The sequence below is a fragment of the Ruditapes philippinarum genome, unplaced genomic scaffold (assembly GCF_026571515.1).
Source record: "Ruditapes philippinarum isolate M1 unplaced genomic scaffold, ASM2657151v2 ctg6372_1_1_1_1, whole genome shotgun sequence".
Classification (NCBI taxonomy): domain Eukaryota; kingdom Metazoa; phylum Mollusca; class Bivalvia; order Venerida; family Veneridae; genus Ruditapes; species Ruditapes philippinarum.
The window spans coordinates 45909-64213 of record NW_026863249.1 but is presented as its reverse complement, the minus strand read 5'-3'; the positions used below and the strand labels follow the sequence as shown (position 1 = coordinate 64213).

Here is an 18305-nt window from a genome sequence, read left to right as displayed (position 1 = left end):
GTTCAATGAACGCAACCCCCATACGACCCAGCAACAAGAACCAGTGGCAAGGAGCCCAGGCGGACCCCAAACAAAAACAGGACAGGGCACAAGAAAGAGCACGGACAGGTTAATCACTAAATGATAAATAATTTGTGACTGATAAGGAATTCAAAGAAAACCGAAGTTATTTTTTTAAAATTCTTAACTTAATCGATTTTTCCAGTTTCAGTTTCAGTTTTTATTAAACCAAGGCATATAATATGCAACTGATTAAAACAACAAACGAACAGAAAAATAACAGTCAAACATCACTAATATGACAATATAAAGATACAATTATGACTAGCTAAATTATGGAGGGTGATTTATGCCAAAATTACATCTTGTTTCTTACGTTACATCGTGCTTTTTAACTTGTACATCGTGCTTTCTAACTTGTACATTATGCATTCTGACATATATACATCTTGCATTCTGACTTTTACATGTTGCTTTCTTACATGCACATTATGCTTTCTTGCTTAATTTTATGTTGATGTCGTTTTTTAACGATCAATTATTATTCTTTTGTTGATCTGGTATATTAATTCAATAAATTAACCTGCAACTGTTTGTATTTGGGTCTATTTACGCAGCTTGAATGACGAATGTCATAAGGTAGAATGCGCATAGCCGAAAGCCGAATGCAGCAAGCATAATACAACGCGACATCTGGTGTAATAATATGTGACACCCAAATTATGCTAACAGGTGGCGCTACAGTTATATCTCGGTAAAGTCCGTATTGCGGTTCGGATTCAGTTTACCAAGTTACGTCCCTTTGTTTTAAAATTTCCATTTGCACTCATGGAGAAAATATACAAAACGATTTAACCAATATTTATATTTATTAAAGAAACTATGTAGGTCGAATTATATTTCCAGCTGACAATGACAAGTTGCACATTTCCAAATCAATGGTTTTAGAATTATTTTTTTTCATCAACAAAATAATTATAAAATAGAACAGTTGTTCAACATTGTTCAAAGTGCTTGGGCCATAAAAAACTTCTTATTAAAATATTTCATCCTCTTGAAAAGTTCTTAAATTTTGACATGGCTTATTTCCAATACCTGTGACCATCCACAACATTTTTAATGTGTTTTTATTAATAAGGACATTTTCTTGCCTATTTTCAAACTAATTTTGTACACACGTTAGATTTTTTTAAATTCAACTTGTCAAAAAATGTCTTTTTTTTTTCACTAAGTTGCTTTATGAATACGGCCCAGGTTCTTGTTCACAGTGTCAGCTTAAAACTGAAGGAACTGCAGCCAAAATCAGCTGATTCTGAGAAAAAAAAAGGAAAAAAAAAGGCAAAACTGTCTAGTCTGTCAATCTGTGAGAGTTTAGCTTTAGGACGAATGATTTCATAATATTAATTGATGAGTACTTAAAAACAAAACGTACAAAAATGTCCCAAGAAATGGTTATAAAATCAAATGAATTGCTTGTCATAGAAGATATTAATAAACATTTTTTTTCTACATTCTCAGTGGTGTTTGTATTGCAAATACTATTTCCTTAAGGTATAAAACTTTTTTGTTCTAAATGAGTAAGATCTGCTGTACATTTCCAATATCATGAACGCTTTAATTAAAGAAAACTACTAATAAGACATCTTCAGCCAAACATGCAATATTCATTTTATAACCATATTTTCGGACCATTTTTGTACATTTTGTTTTTATGTACTCATCAATTAATATTATGAAATCATTCGTACTAAAGCTACACCACGGTGCATATCTATATCGGTACCCTCTTTGCGAAATCTGCTCAAACGGTACCCTCTTTACACATGCACAGGTCATTCTCTGCTAAAAACAAACCAGCGATGGATAACAAACCAGTAAAATTTCAATGTAATAAGGAAAGGGTGTTTGACACGTACAAAAGATATATACCACGGAACACTAGAATGTTTTATTTATGTGCTGATATGTCATGTGCCCGTTTTTCATGTACTGCAACTTCATAATAAGCTACAAAAAATCGACATGTCTTGTCTCGCCCATCACCTCGACATACTTTTCGGGCTGCAATGAACCGTGGGCTTGATTATATATGCATCATACATATTTAATATGTTCATTTACATATCATCTTCGGACAAATGGCAGTGTATTGTCAAAAATAAATGTAAAATTCATAAAAACACCCTACTTTCGGTTTTGCAGCGTACCCTCATGGCACAACATATGCTTATATTTGCGTTAATCGTTAATAGGTATGTCATATTTCTTACTTTTATGTAAATATTACATACTTAACGATTAACGCAAATAAAAGCATATGTCGTGCCTCGTGGGTACGTATGTGTTAAAAAATGAGAGGGTACCTGTGATATAAAAATTCAAATGAAGAGAGGTAGCCCGTGCCGCTGCAAAAGAAAAAAAAAGGCAAAACTGTCTTAAGTCTGACAGACTCGACAGTTTTGACATTTTTTTTTCTCAGAATCAGCTGATTTTGGCAGAAGTTCCTTCAGTTTTAAGCTGACACTGTGAACAAGAACCTGAGCCGTATTCATAAAGCAACTTAGTGAAAAAAAGACATTTTTTTGACAAGTTAAATTTAAAAAATCTAACGTGTGTACAAAATTAGTTTGAAAATAGGCAAGAAAATGTCCTAATTAATAAAAACTTTTTAAGAGGATGAAATGTTTTAATAAGAAGTTTTTTATGGCCCAAGCACTTTGGACAATGTTGAACAACTGTTCTATTTTATAATTATTTTGTTGATGAAAAAAAAAATTCTAAACCATTGATTTGGAAATGTGCAACTTGTCATTGTCAGCTGGAAATATAATTTGACCTACAGAGTTTCATTAATAAATATAAATATTGGTTAAATCGTTTTGTATATTTTCTCCATGAGCACACAGCAGAAAGCATAATGTGCATGTAAGAAAGCAACATGTAAAAGTCAGAATGCAAGATGTATATGTCAGAATGCATAATGTACAAGTTAGAAAGCACGATGTACAAGTTAGAAAGCACGATGTAACGTAAGAAAGCAAGATGTAATTTTGGCATAAATCACCCTCCATACTAAATAAACAAAAAGGAGATCATATTGTTCATTTCAAGTACTGAATTCAATACAACATGTATTTTATATTGTAACAAATGGGAACGGAGAATGAGAAGTATTAGTTATCTGAAAATACTCATTGTTTTGAAAAATATCTAGATGTACTTCCTTTTGACATAGGCAACTATTTATGTAAATTTAGAACAATGAATCACCTATTACCAATCGAAAAAGGCAGACATTTGGCAATTGATCATAATAATAGGGTCTGTTCCTTATGTCCGTATCAAGCTATTGGTGATGAATTTCACTACTTATTTGAATGTTCGTACTTTAATGACATAAGACGTAAATCTCTTCTTCCCAGGTTTGACATTCATCCCAATATTTTTAAACTTGACACATTAATGAATAGTTGTGATAAAAATATTCTGCTAAAATTATCTTTATTTTGTAAAAACATTATGTTATCAAACTAAACAAGTTTTTGAAGCTTAATATGTTTATAGTATTTGCTTTTGTGCAAATTGATTTTTTTCAAATGAGCTAAATTGTAGAGTATTTGTTAAAATTTGCGAACGGTGTTGATATTTACCACTTACTCAGGTCCAAACTCCGTCTTTTATATAAAACAAAGACTTCCTTCTACTTGTATTTGAGTGGTCATCCATCAACTCGAGCGAGCTGCTTTTAGCAATTTTGCGAAAAACGACCTTGACTTTTATACAGAGTTTAGTACGGTTGGGTACGGGGTGTAAATGGAAAACTGTTAGCGAGTGTACGGTGTGTAGTCTTCAAAAATGCATGTTATGTGGTACTTTAAGTTTCTTCTATTTGGCCTTTTTCAACTGGGGTGGTTCCAGTATTCCTACTTGAATACTGTACAATCACCCTTAGGATATGTTGCCTGCTTTTTTTTAAATTTGTATTTTGACGTCTTGTCTGTAATATTTAGGCTTCATTACCTCAGATCCCCTTTCAAAATTCCATTTTATTTAGTTCCGCCCATTGTTTTTCGCTTATAGGGCACACTCATTCCTTTACTTGTGGACCATACGCCGCTTTTCATGGAATGGCTCTACTGTGTCACATTGAAGGTTCCATGATAATCGCCGTATGAACACATCTGCAAATGTCTCTAAATACAAAATTTCACCATTTTTGTGTTCAAATGTTGAATTCTGCTTAAGCCGGTGCTAAGGGGCGTGGACGGTAACTTGGACTTTCCAGTACCGTCCATGAACAGGCTCAATCAAACCGAGCCTGCAACATTTTCAATTTTGTCGTGTTGGGCTGTCTTTAGGGATTCTGTATTCTCTATTTTAGTACCAGAGCATACACGTACGCTGAACAAGATCTTTAAAAAGAAGCATGGGAGAGGTCTTTTTGCAGCTGCGGAAGATTTGTTTATTTCGAAAGTATTTGGAGATATTTTTGCATAAAAGGCACAATTAATGTATAAATTACAGTTATTTAACAAATTAGAATTTATTACATAATTATTATATACATGTATATTGAATATAGTATCATAATGAAAGTTTGTTTTAAACTAAACTTCGTTTTTAAATGTTTTGAAAGATTATATGCCGGAGAAATGGACATTTTCTTGGTTCATCAGGGATACCTTTTCTACAAAGGGAACACTAGATATATACTAAAAGTAGTATCAAAATAAAAGTTTCTCGTTCAATTCTTTTTTAAATTTTTCAGTTAATGTTTTGGTTAGTATACGGAAACATTTCCTCTGCAACAGAGATTTTGCAAAACAGGCATAAAGTATGTTAATCAAACAATTTTAAGACCCAGATTTACATAAAAAAATATTTATATTATTTGCACAAAACAGAACCTTCGTAAATTTATATGATAATTTGGTATAAAAAGATTTTTCGTTATTTTATAGCGTCAGTCTACGAACTTTCCGATCATATCTTGTTTATATTTTATTACGTTTTAATGACATGCCATGTGCATTGACGTGTACGGTTCGTATGTTATTTGAACTTTTGTTCAAAATGAATAAATTACAAGCGAGATAAATCAAATTTAGGACTTATTCTTACCCTAACCTGCTTAAACCAATAAGATAAAGCTTGTGCTGTCTGTTACCAGAATAGAGCCTGCATGGTCTGTCTGCACTTCCGTGGACTCTGATCAAGCTCTATATGTTAACAATCTTGATATCCCACAATGAAAATATTCTTTTCCGAAGCTGGACAAGTTTATTGTAGAATTCAGCAGTGTCACGTAGTCTATATCACGTGACTGTTTTGGATGTGCGTGGGGCAGAAAACCAAGACAGACGGTCCAGGTTTTATATTCTGCGAATTCTTTTTGAATACTTTTTAAATACTTTATTATCATTATTTATGGGATAAAGTGAACAATCCTCTCATTCTAATGAGGAACCCATACCAAGTAGGGTCTTTCAAATACAGTTCTATTTAAAGACCCTTGTACAAAGCAAATAATGTCTTTTGGAGAAAAAAAATCATTATTTTTGTCGTAAAATGAAACCGCATGAAAATCTTATTGTTCTTGTAAAACGCGCAGTTTCACTTACGTTAAGAAAAAGTATTCCCCTAAAACATTATATATATGTGTTACTAACTAGAATAAGAAGGTTCTACACTTAATCCGTTTAAAAATAATGAAATAATTGAAATGTTATGGAAGGAAATAAAATCTGGACCGTCTATTGTATCTGCACAGATCATAAAAGGTCACGTAATATAGGCACCGTTAGGTTAAGCACTAGGCTTGGTCAGACTATATAAGAAGTAAATTTGTGTTAAATGTTGGAAGAAGGAAAAATAACATGTTCGTTCAACAATCGTATATTCACTTTATTAATTTATCTACAAAAACAAATACTAGAAAATAAATTATCCTTTCAAATTATATGTAGATGAAATTATTCACGAAGAAATAAACATATAAACTCATGAAAACTGTCATTCAAAAAGATAATTGCGCTTCAAGGTTTAACAAATTGCATAAGTCCTACATGCAGCATCAAATAAGATTAAAACACATTGTTTTCTGTGTAATCTTTTAGAACTCTTAATTGTACAAACAGAATAATGATTACTAGATTAATTTCGGAAAATATACTATTTCTTAATCTGGTACAATCAAGCGTCCTAATGAAATGTTTCTTATGTTAATGGAGAAGAATCTTTGTCTGCAAATCTGTTATCTGTTTTATTGGTGTTAAATAACGTCTGAAAACAAATAAAACAAGAATAAACACAAGTCATGTATGACGTTGAGAAAAACAATTATTATATAATTAACCACTGAGTTGAGAAATAAATCATGATCGTATTTGAAAAAAAGACATACAATTTATAACTCCACAATCACAATTAACAGGGGTTTGACTTTCATAAAACAAGTTATCAAGTAACAGTTATTGGCTACTGAAAATGAGCGGCAGTGCCAAACCTATATAACTTCTATATATAGGCATATGTACCCTCGTTCCTCATGGCTGCGTTTCATAGAAATTGTTAAAAGTTAAACAAGTTAAAAGAAATGCATTCGCTTTAAACCACATTGTGTTGATATCCGTCTGCATTTCTGTTTAGAAATTTAAGTAGTCACAAAATAGGAGTCACAAGTTAGAACCGTTTCTTTGAAACACAAAGAATTTGTCTAAGTTTTGGTTTTATGACTGGTTTCAGACTAAAGACTTTCTATGAAACGCAACCCTGGTTACAATGTATATGTAATAAGGCCATGTGAAGCAACATAAATCAACAGAATTTATGAGGAATCAAGTTTGATCTATTCAGCAACCTATGGACTATTATAAATTTATATTTTGTTGATATAATAAACTTTAAAAAAGTTTCTAAATTCAAAATTTCGTGATTTTTATGTTTAAATTTTGAATACTGACAAAACCGGTGCTGGGGGGGGGGTAACTTGCAATTCACAACAGGCTCTTGCCGAAGTTACATTTTTTTCTTTAGGGATTCCGTTTATCTCTATTTTATAATCAAAACAGCGTAGGAGTAATAAATCACTATTCTGAATATAATATGCACAGTGGCCATGAAATGACTGTACACTGTATTAAGATAAAACGATAAGAAAAATATCAAAGTCGCTTCCTCTTTACTATTTGCTAAACATGTTACTTCATGTACTGTGTAAACTTACGAATTATATTGTCACTATGCCTGCAGCAACAATAATAAATGCAGCAGCAACTAAACAAAAACGAAAAGACTCCACCAACTCCTCCCCCTATGTAGATACCCGCATGCCTGCAGTTAAAGATAGAAAATTGTGTATTTATTCGGAACTCTCACATTAACCTTAAACATTCAAAGCATTAATACAATGTTCAAGAATATACAATAAAGTTTTGAAGAATAAGTCAAAGTGTCACTGCATAGAAAAGCTTTTTACTGGTTTACTTTGAGGAATGGTTCAGTGATTCTTTGATATATATTCTAAATAATTATTGCTGGACTGTTTGCTTTATTCGGATACGTTAAGCTATTTGAAAAAAAGTTGTTTCTTTTACAGCATTTACTTCCATATCAGTGTAAAACATGACTTTATTGAACCATAGGGTCTCTGTGGCTTAGTAGTTAAGGTCTTTGGCTGTTGCTCACTCACTCATCGCCGCTGTAGGTTCGATCACCAAGAGAGCTATCGAAATCGCTTACAAAAAGCCAGCGGTTGGTATCAGGTGCCAAGGTGTGCCTAAAATAATGCATTGCAGAGCACCTGATATTGTCTTCCGACAGGAAAGTGAAATTTGAGAAGTCGTCATATGATCGTAACAATGTTTGTTTGACCTCACACAAATAGACATGAAATGTTTTTGTGTGTGTTTTTTTTTTTTAAAATACTTACGATTCCGAGTCAGAGGGTGCGTCACAACAATCTCTGTTGTCGTCATAATAATTACCACAGCAACCATATTCACAATACTTGGTGTAGGTTGACGATGAGTAGTCATTATCTATCGTACAGGTACTCCCTCCATACACTTCGTACACTTAAATATCATAGCAAAATATCAATTTGTATAATGTTATTCTTATCTTATTTTACGATTGTTCTAAATATAAACATCCGATTGTCCGAAATGTATGCATAAAAGGCAAGCCAAAATGCATCAAAAAAGCAAAGTTTTAAAAAGGAATCGTTTTTGTTTTGTCAGGTGCCACTTATTTAAAAAAATAGATAAAACACCGTCCTCGTATCTTTCAAGACAAAGTGGTGAATATCTTGAAGGGTAGAACTAATCTTTTTATATGTTTCAACAAGTTCGTACTTGCTAAAACACGCGTTTCTATGCAAATACGAGGTAATGAATTTAATGTTAAAATTTGTTGAACCTTAACTGTTTTTTCAAAACAAAATCACAATTATGCAACAGGAAGGATCAACTAAGGCACTGTTACAAATCACTGAAAATGTTTATGCTAGTAATGTATAGCAAAACTAGTATTGAGTATCAATATCTTATTTGGCCGTTTTATAGACTTATTTCTACAGAAGGATTTTTGTAGGAGGTGTTTGCAAGGTGTTGATAATCAGTCCGGACACTATTTCATTTTGATTTAACATTTATTGAATGATAAATCAATCTATCCGAAGTTACATCTCACTTTTTTTTCTTTCTTATCTGTTCATTTTATGTATTACCAGGGGTATATTAAAAAGAACGGAATGTTTATTTTTTAATCTCAAATGCTTTAAAGGGTTCTCTTTTGTTCTGTGTAGAAGATAATTTAGATCAAATCAAAGAAACTAATATTCTCTACGTGAATAAGACATTACAAGTGTTACAACAACGCAGGAATTTGCAATGTAATATTTGTCGATTTCAACGCAATAACATTATCAGTATCATTTCGTTTCATTAATTAAAGTTCAGCTTAGGAGATAAAATGTGTGTTTTATCAATTTTATCTTCTCTTCTGTCTTTCTTCTTCTAACTGATATTTTTTATTAATCCTATGCCTGTTGTTTGTATATTTTCAAAAAATTAAATGGAAAATTCAGCATGGTTATCATGATCACATACTATGTATGTCAAATTCATTATAAATCATTTGGCTTTAATCATCTTAACACGATTTTACATATTCAAATATCGGTGCATTATCATGAACATACAGTATATGCTTTTTATGTCACAAACACAAAATAATTAAAGTTTGTGACGAAAATTAATGAATATGGAAACCCTGGCGGCTGAATTGAAAATGTTCAAAGCTCATTTTGATAAAGCATGTCCATAAAAGATAGGGTTTTATGCAAGCTTATGGCCACGGTTTGCAAGAATTAAAGAAAATATGTATAACAATATTTGATGAAATAAAAGCCGAGTAAGCGTTTTTCAACCATTTGTTGATAATTTCATCATCCTTTTCCAGAATTTTGATATAGATGTACAGACGACAGTGATGATAAAATCTTCAATTCCATACCAACAGAACCTTCCATGGTCCATACAAATTAAAGTGGTGTGTGCCATGGACAAAGAACAATTGGAGAAACAAAATAAAATAGAACACTTTGAAAGAGTATTTAAGGTCATGAACCCTGTGTTTCAGAGTCTACTACCAGAAGGCAAAACACATATAATGATTTTTTTCCTCAGTGGGCCATTCATTACCCGATTGAATAAATATCACTCTTACTTATCAAAATTAACATAATTATCCTGATAATTCCAAAGAAAATAAAACAATGTTTAAAGCTGACTCATATATATCTTTTAATCAAAATTAATATATCGGAAGAAGAAGAAAATTAAATTATATATTCAAATATAATAATATAAGTTTTTACAAATTTACAATAATTTTCTTTTTACTTTCCGGTTGAAGTAAATTGATTGGTTATTTAATGAGTTAATTGATTTAAACCGGAGGGGAAAATGAAAGTGAATTTGTAAAACCTGTAATATTAGTTTTTTTTTTTTGTTTTTTTTTATTTGCCTTTTTTTAAATAGTATGACAATCAGTATTTCGGACAATGCATATAACTATAGCAGCAAAATCCCACATAAAAGCATTTTACTAGGAAATCCTATCACTAGGGTTTTATTTTCTGCAGTATTTAGAATTATAGAAAATTGTATCAATGAAAAAGTAAAAAAGGTTACCTGAAATCCAAAAAAGGAAAAGCAGTCCAATGAGTAGACGTGTCATGATAACAGCCGCGCTCGCAGGGTTTTACAAGCATTGGTGCGTTTTATATATACGCATACAAAAGATAATCTTAGCCTTAGACACTCACCTGATACGCCTTAAAGTTATTTCAGTTACTTTAAATGTGAAATGCAAATGAAGGTATAGTGCTTTCACATATGACGTGATTTTTATACCACTAGAAACAGACAAATACCCACCATCCTCTTCCCCAAGCTGGGTCAAGTGAAAAAGCGTGATTTTTTTTTATTTTTAACAAATCAATGGTTGCTATGCACAGAGGATTACAAGAAAAACATACGTGACATTGACCTTTGAGCTAGATAACACATTCTTGTGCACGACATGTCATTATGTTCCGCTAAGTCATTTCAAATCCACCCCGGAAAGAACATAATTTTTATCGGGCATGACCATCAATGCACGTTTATGAAAGTTCATTTCATGACATTTAACGCACAAGTGTGATTTCACTCTCCTTTCGCCGCCATTGTGTCCACTTCCGGTTTTGGTTTGGTGCCTTCTAGGTGCCCTACTTGAATGTGTCGTGGGCTGCGTCCTGTGAACATTGCCTTTGCCTTGTTGATCCTTATTCTTGTTTTTTTGTCATTTAAAAAATAGCTCGAGACCTAATTTTTGTGCGCAACACGTTGTGATTATGTCCAAAACATTAATGGATTGTTAACAGGACACCAACATCAACTGTATTGACCATTTAATCATTTCTTTTACATGTTATATTTTCTTCGATTGATATATCTTTTTTTTTAATTTAGAAGGCTGCATTGTAAATAAGTGTTACAATCTGTATATGTCTTAATGTGCTACCTTCTTTAATAAAGAAATTTTTTTTATTATATTGCAATTCGATGAAAAGTTTCAATCATCACTTTCAACGTACATGACTTGTGTGACTTTAACCTTTGACTAAAGACCGTATTCTTGTGTGTGATTCGACGTCATTATATCTGACACAGAAATGCATAGTTATTTCAAAGTCCATTCAGGAATGACAGAATTGTTGACCGGACATTAACATCAATGAAAATTTATGAAAAGAAATTTAGTCAAGAGTGACCTTGACATTCGAGCTACAGACATTGCTCTTGTGCGCGACTCATTTTCTCAAATATGCTTCACATTTATGCAAAATTATTTCAAAATGCATCCATAAATGAATCGGACACAAAGTATTGACGGATGGAGTGCATAAAAAGAAAAAAAAGTATAGCAATGATTTCATCTATTTTAGTTTTTTTGTGGTTGGAGTGCGTTACCAGTTTCATTTCAATGATTTTGAAAATAAAATTCATTGGTAATGAAGTTCTACCGTTTTAAGTACATTAGCATAATGTACATACCAGCCAAATTTATCATTTTTTTTTTTGTAAATGCACAAAAGAAACATAGCAAGCAAAACTATTAATTTTCAACCCTACACAAGCATGTATCCAGGTGAGCTAACTACCGCCATTCGCAAGTATATGTTCATACATGATAGGAACGCAGGTTCTATTTTACGTTCTTCTTTATATTTAAATCCACGAAACATACATTTTGTGTAAGAAATGGACCTTCCTTAGTGGAATACCAATAACATTTGCTGATAAATTTTCACAAGTTATATATTGTTTACATGAACTCACTTTTTAGTTGTTGAGTTGAATTCAACAATTTTTATAATCTTTATTATCTTGATATTTAAAGATTTTATTAGTAATAAAAGCAATTTATATGCTTTGATGCTAGGATGGGCAAAAATTCAGACGTGTTTGTTTCATTTATTTATGATAATTAATTTATGTTAAAGTACAAGTTAGGTATACATGTGTAGCTATCAACCCTGAAAAATTGATAATAACAGTCACTCTGACAGTGTAGTTTTTAAAAATTCGGATTTTTTACGCCTTTGCTTCCTTTAATATAGATTAACAAAGAATGTTGACACAGATGTGTGAGCCCAACGCTGAGCTATAAACGAGTTTGTTAACTGAGTATACCAGTTTTTTTTTTCGGGTAAATTTATGTCCTAATATAACTTTGAAGCAATTTCTTGTTTTCAATGGTGGTGCAGGTTGTTTCAGATCATTTAAGTTCTATTTTTATAGAACCTTTCCTGTACTTATGTTCTTATTGAGATTATTAATTCCTATGAATATCTTCATGCTTTGTGCATATTAGCTTTTTCTTTGCTTGCTTGTTTATTTTTATGCTTCAGAGAATGTGAAAACTATTTTATAATCATGCAAAAAAACTACTTTATCAATCATATGATATAATTTTAATATTTTCTAAATTACAGTCTTAATAACTGATGTTTTTATAACCTAAAGGTCCAGTATGTCTCCGAAATGATTTCTCGAAAGTTTTTTATTTTGGTGTACTTTTATAGTTTCCAAAACAAAAATGGGCAAATACCTGAATAATTTTTTTTCTTCTGTCTCCTTTTGGGTAATTTATACAGTTATAGTGATTTAGTATTTTGTAAGGAAGTGTAAATACTTATTTGTTTTAATGTTGCATGTAGCGCTGCTTTCTTTAAGCAACTAGCATCAAGCATGCTCTAAACCAGTATTTAAACGTTATAAAATTGTTGCGTGTCTTTTTAATGAAGTAAATATTTATTCATTTCAGCTAATGTGCATTTAACACGATTAAAAAGTATTTTTAATTAATGCTTTATTGACATCATATTGTGAATATTCTGATCTGAGAACATTATAAAATGTATTAAGATTGTTCATAAAGTTAGAAATGATTTTTTAGTCAGTTTAGATATGTTTTAAACAAACAATTTAGGAGAGTTAAGGGCCCTTTAGCGATAACAAGGTTTTGTTTAATATTTGCTTAATAGGATGAACGGTACCATGAATTGTATGTGATTTAATACCGAACTCGAACAATGTACATTTATTATGCAAACGTAATTTTAATTCTCTGTATCTTTAACATTATATTACAGTTATACATCTATGAATTTGAACAATGCATTTACACCATTCAAACATTTATTATATAAAAACACTACATTTTCTGATGGACTAATTTTAAGCATATACCACTTGTTCCTCTTTTCTTGTTATTTGTTAATGGTTATCTGCTTTAAGGGTTTTAAGTATTTTAAACAAACAATTCATGAGAGTTAATGGCCCTTTGGCGATAACATTGTTTTGTTTAATATTTGCTTAATAGGATGAATGGTACTAAAACAAGTTTTCACATATCTTTTACATATTAACATTTTTGGTGACCCTTCCCCACACACGCGCAATCTATTCGAACTGATGACAATGTAAATATATGTATCAATTTAAGTCAATACAACAGATTAAATAATAAAAAGTCCTTTCCCACTTCATAGGCTCTAAACTATTTATAGCATTGCAATGATAGATTAGGAAGTGGAGATACTTATTAATTGCATTATGTATATTTAAGTGTATGGGTTGTTGTTTTGCAACTAAACAAAGCAATCAAATTAATGTAATAATCTTTAAAAAAATGAAACTGAAAACGTAACGAAACAAACATTCAAATTGATGTAACAATCACAAAAAATTAAAATCTATCTAATGAAATAGTAAAAAAGTAGATAACCAGAAAAAATGGTATACATGTACTGTATGCTTAATATTTGACAATCAGAATATAAAGTGTTTTATGTAAGAAATGTTTGATTGGTTTAAATGCATTGTTCATGTTTGAATGGTTTAAATGCATTGTTCAAATTCATCTATGTAATAATGTAATATAATTTTAAAGATATAGATAATTAAAATTACGATTGCATAATAATTGTACAATGTTCCATTTCGGTTACAAATCATATAAAATGTATGGTACACATAAAATTAAAATATCGATTCTCAACTCCATGGAATCTTTAAAGCTTAACCCTTATTGTGGAAATTTTTATGGTGCTAAGAATTGGATTGAACATCAATACGTACCGCAATGTCAAAAGTACAGCATGTTTATTCTGTGTTACTGGTATTGTAACTTTCGACTGTATTTAAATAGTAATATTTAATAATACTTCAACTTTTCTTTTGTCAAATCCACGTGGATTAGAACCCAGTCAGTGGCAAGCCGTTGTTTCTTTCAGCAAGAAACTTAACATTCATTGCTTAGTACTGATTGTTTCCAGGAACGGATTCGAGAGTGTTAAAATAAGCTTATAGCTTCCAAAACAATCCAACTAAATTTAATACGTATAACTAAATATGTCGCTTTCCCTTTCCAAAATAAACAGATTATTTTGGTTTCTAACTATTATTTATTTCACAACTTTGAATGTCTTTTTTCATATATAGCATGAAAGCACTGTTTAAAAGGTTGGTCTTGTCTATGAATATAAAACTGTCTTATCCCTTTTTGATATCAAGTAAAGGATTACCCTTTTTTACTGATCTTAGATTTACGAAATCAAATGTTTGCCAAAGTCGTGGTCTAAGGGTGTCGTTATACCTGTATTCAACAAGCAATTATCATAGTATTGCAGTCCAACCGGTTAGAACCCCAAAAACACTCTGATGGGCCATTGGCAATTCAATTATGCCATTGAATGAATGAATGACATGAATAAACTTAAATCTTTTGACTATATCATAGTAAAATAATGTGTAAATTTCCCTGCCTAGTAAAGAAATTACGTTAATACAAAAGATAATCAAAGGGTCCAATTTTCTCAGCATGAATAAGTATAACTAATGTTTCAACTTTTCTCTATTTTTAGTAAATTTGTTGGAAAAAATCTTTAAAAATGATGTCAGGAAACAGTTTTTATGAACAGACAGACAGACTGAAGGAGACTATAGTAAAGTTTATTTTTTAAACATCCCTGTTACCAAAATATAAATATTTTTTAAGCGAAATTCTTAAAGAGAAAAGCGTAAAAACTAGAATCAGAAATCTTGAAATTCAGTTTATTTGTTGCCAAAGCAACCAGAATTTTCAACGTAGGAAGAAAAGAAAAAGATTTGCATAATCTACAGACTGTCATCTACTCATATTTCAAGTTTAATAAAAAAATATTTTCAGTACATTTTGTGTTTTCACTGGATCCAGTTTATGTGTTAAAATGCCATATTTTCAGTCTCTTTATTGCCATAGGAACCAGAATTTTCAACATAGGAAGAAAAAATAAAGACGTGCATAATCTCGATACTGCCATTTATACATATACAAAGTTTCATAAAAATATTTTCAGTACTTTTCGCGTTATCACTGGATCTAGTTTTGTGGATGAACGGACGGACGGACAGACAGACAGACAGACGGACGGACGGAGGGTTAACCTAAAGTCCCCTCCGGTTAAACCGGTAGGGGACTAAAAAGGGAGATAAATAACGCTGATGTAAATAATTACAAGGTATTACGCTCATTGTTTTGTTATAAATGAAAAATTAAAGAAATGGTCTATTGCGAATAATATTGTTACTGGCGTACATATTTGGTTTAAAGCTAATTATAGTACTCTAGAAGCAATATTTTTGTTGCATGCACTGTTGTTTCTTTGGTCTTCAAACAATTCAATATACAGGAATGACGTTTGGGTTAAACTTATCAAAATAGGGCTTGGTAGTATGTTATGTTACATGGTCACCTAATTAACAAACAGTTGAATCTGATGTGTAAGATTGTGATATAGGATTATTGCAAGGCGATATAATGTTTCACCTGCTCTTTTCTCTAAATCTAAATATGGAGAACTTAATATACAACAAGAGCCAATGCCTGTATTACTCTAGAAAAACTTTCATTTGGGTTAAACTTATCAAAATAGGGCTTGGTAGTATTTTATGTTACATGGTCACCTAATTAACATTTGAATCAGTTAAACAGTTGAATCTGATGTGTAAGATTGTGATATAGGATTACCGGGAGGTAATTATTATAATTTATATACCGTAGGTATTTAGATGATGTAGAGATTTTTTAGAAACTTAAGAGGGCTTACAGAAATATTTAGAAAATGGATGGTACTGCTAAGTGCAAACAACTGTCCACAGCCTGTCATGCGTGAAGTATTTGAGTCGATGATAAACAAGCAATTATCATAGTATTGCAATCAATACATAAGTCCCCTACCGGTTAGAACCCTAGCAACATTCTGAAGGGCCATTGGCAATTCACTAATGTTTCAATTTTTCTCTATTAAAAGTAAATTTGTTGGAAAAGTTCTTTAAAAAGTGATCACAGGAAACAGTTTTATGAACAGACAGACGGACTGAAGGACACTCAAAATTTAATTTTTAAACATCCCTGTTACCAAAATATAACATTTTCAAAAGCAAAATTCTTAAAGAGGAGATATCTCTTGAAAAAAAGATGCAAGACTTATGAACATTGTCATACATGATGTGAGTGTAACAAGAACAATTAGTAATTTAGGTGTTGATAATGAATGTTTATTTTGAATTTGAAGTTAATCCATGAAGAAATAAGAAAGTTAAAACAAGATTGCATTTGTGAAAAATGATATGCCACCGCATTAATACAACACTAAATAGTAATGTAGGAACCGATTTTTTTTCTGTTTCTGTACAATTGAAGATTGCCATAATGCACAGACTACTGATCTATCTAATTCTAATTATCAGATTAGTGGTTAAATCTATTATTATTCAAATAAAGGATCATAGTAGGAATCTTCTCAATGCAGTTGAGTCTAGTGAACTTGGTGGTGAAGGTCATATTTCACATGACCAAAATTCCATGACTGTACATCAAAGGACAACACATTAAGACAATTTGTCAAAATCTAGGCCAGCTGATATCAAAGTACACTTAACATCTTAATCTGTGTACATGGTTCAAATTTCATAGCTGCACATCAAATGACAAGAAAGTAGATCACATTATCAAAATCTAGGTCACCTGATATCAAAGTTCAATTTTACAACTAAAACTATGCACATAGTCAAAATTTCATGGCTGTACATCAAAGGACAAGATAGTAGGTCACTGTCCCCTTGGGCAAGGCAAAATCAATGGGTGGAGCCAATTTTGACCCCAAGGCTATAATTTCGGTATCTTGCTAGAGGTTCACTACACAATGTTTCATGCAAAATATCTAACCTCTAGCCTTTGTAAATTTAGAGAAGATGATTTTTTTTAAAGTTTTTACTATATACATATAAGGTAAACTATGACCCCCGGGGCGGGCTAATTTTGACACTTGAGGTAAAATTTGAACAACTTTGGTAGAGTACCTATAGATGCTAACATATACCAAATATCAAAGCGCTTAGCCTTGTACCTTCAGACAATAAGATTTTTTAATTTTTTATTATATGTACATAGTGAAAATCACTGACCCCCGGGAAGGGTCAATTTTGACCCCAGGGCTATAATTTGAACAATCTTGGTAGAGGTTCACTACACAATGTTTCATGAAAAATATCTTACCTCGAAAAACCTATGAACCCGGGGGCGGCGCTAATTTTGACGCTAGAGGCAAAATTTGAACAACTTTAGTAGAGTCCCTATAGATGATATCATATACAGGTACCAGCTATCAAAGCTCTAAGCCTTGTACCGTCAGACAAGTAAATATTTTAAGTTTTTACTACATGTACATATAGTGAAAATCAATGACCCCCGGGGCGGGGCCAATTTTGACCGCAGGGCTATAATTTGAACAATCTTGGTAGAAGTCTACCAGACAATGCCTTAAGCAAAATATCTATGCTCTAGGCCTTGTGGGTCTTTACAAAAAGATTTATATTTTTTTAATAATTACTTTTGGTTGCCATAGCAACCAGATTTCTGCATGGAATAAAATTCTTTGAACAACTGTGGACGCCCTTTACCCAAGGATCAATCCTGCCAAGTTTGGTTGAAATTGGAATAGTGGTTTTTCACAAGAAGATTTTTTTAAGTTCACTATATAATCTATATAACACACATACATACAAACACACAGGTGAATCGCTATATGCCACCGCATCGCCGGTGCTGCGGTGTCATAAAAATGAATAAGAAAAATTCAAAGATTCAGGAGATATTCTGCAAATATGGATGCTAGGGTTATAAACCTTGTCATATTATTATGATGTGGG

At 31.7% G+C, this 18305-nt stretch overlaps 1 protein-coding gene across 1 annotated transcript; it reads right to left on the bottom strand.

The window, feature by feature from the left end:
* Positions 1–5883: 5883 nt before the first annotated feature.
* LOC132721587 (uncharacterized) lies at positions 5884–10305 on the bottom strand. The gene is made up of 4 exons (XM_060705906.1): positions 10197–10305; positions 7931–8075; positions 7226–7332; positions 5884–6282 (listed from the first exon to the last, which is right to left on the bottom strand). The coding sequence occupies exons 1-4, from the start codon at positions 10240–10242 to the stop codon at positions 6272–6274; spliced, it is 309 nt and encodes a 102-aa protein (XP_060561889.1). The 5' UTR covers positions 10243–10305; the 3' UTR covers positions 5884–6271.
* Between the last annotated feature and the right edge of the window lie 8000 nt (positions 10306–18305).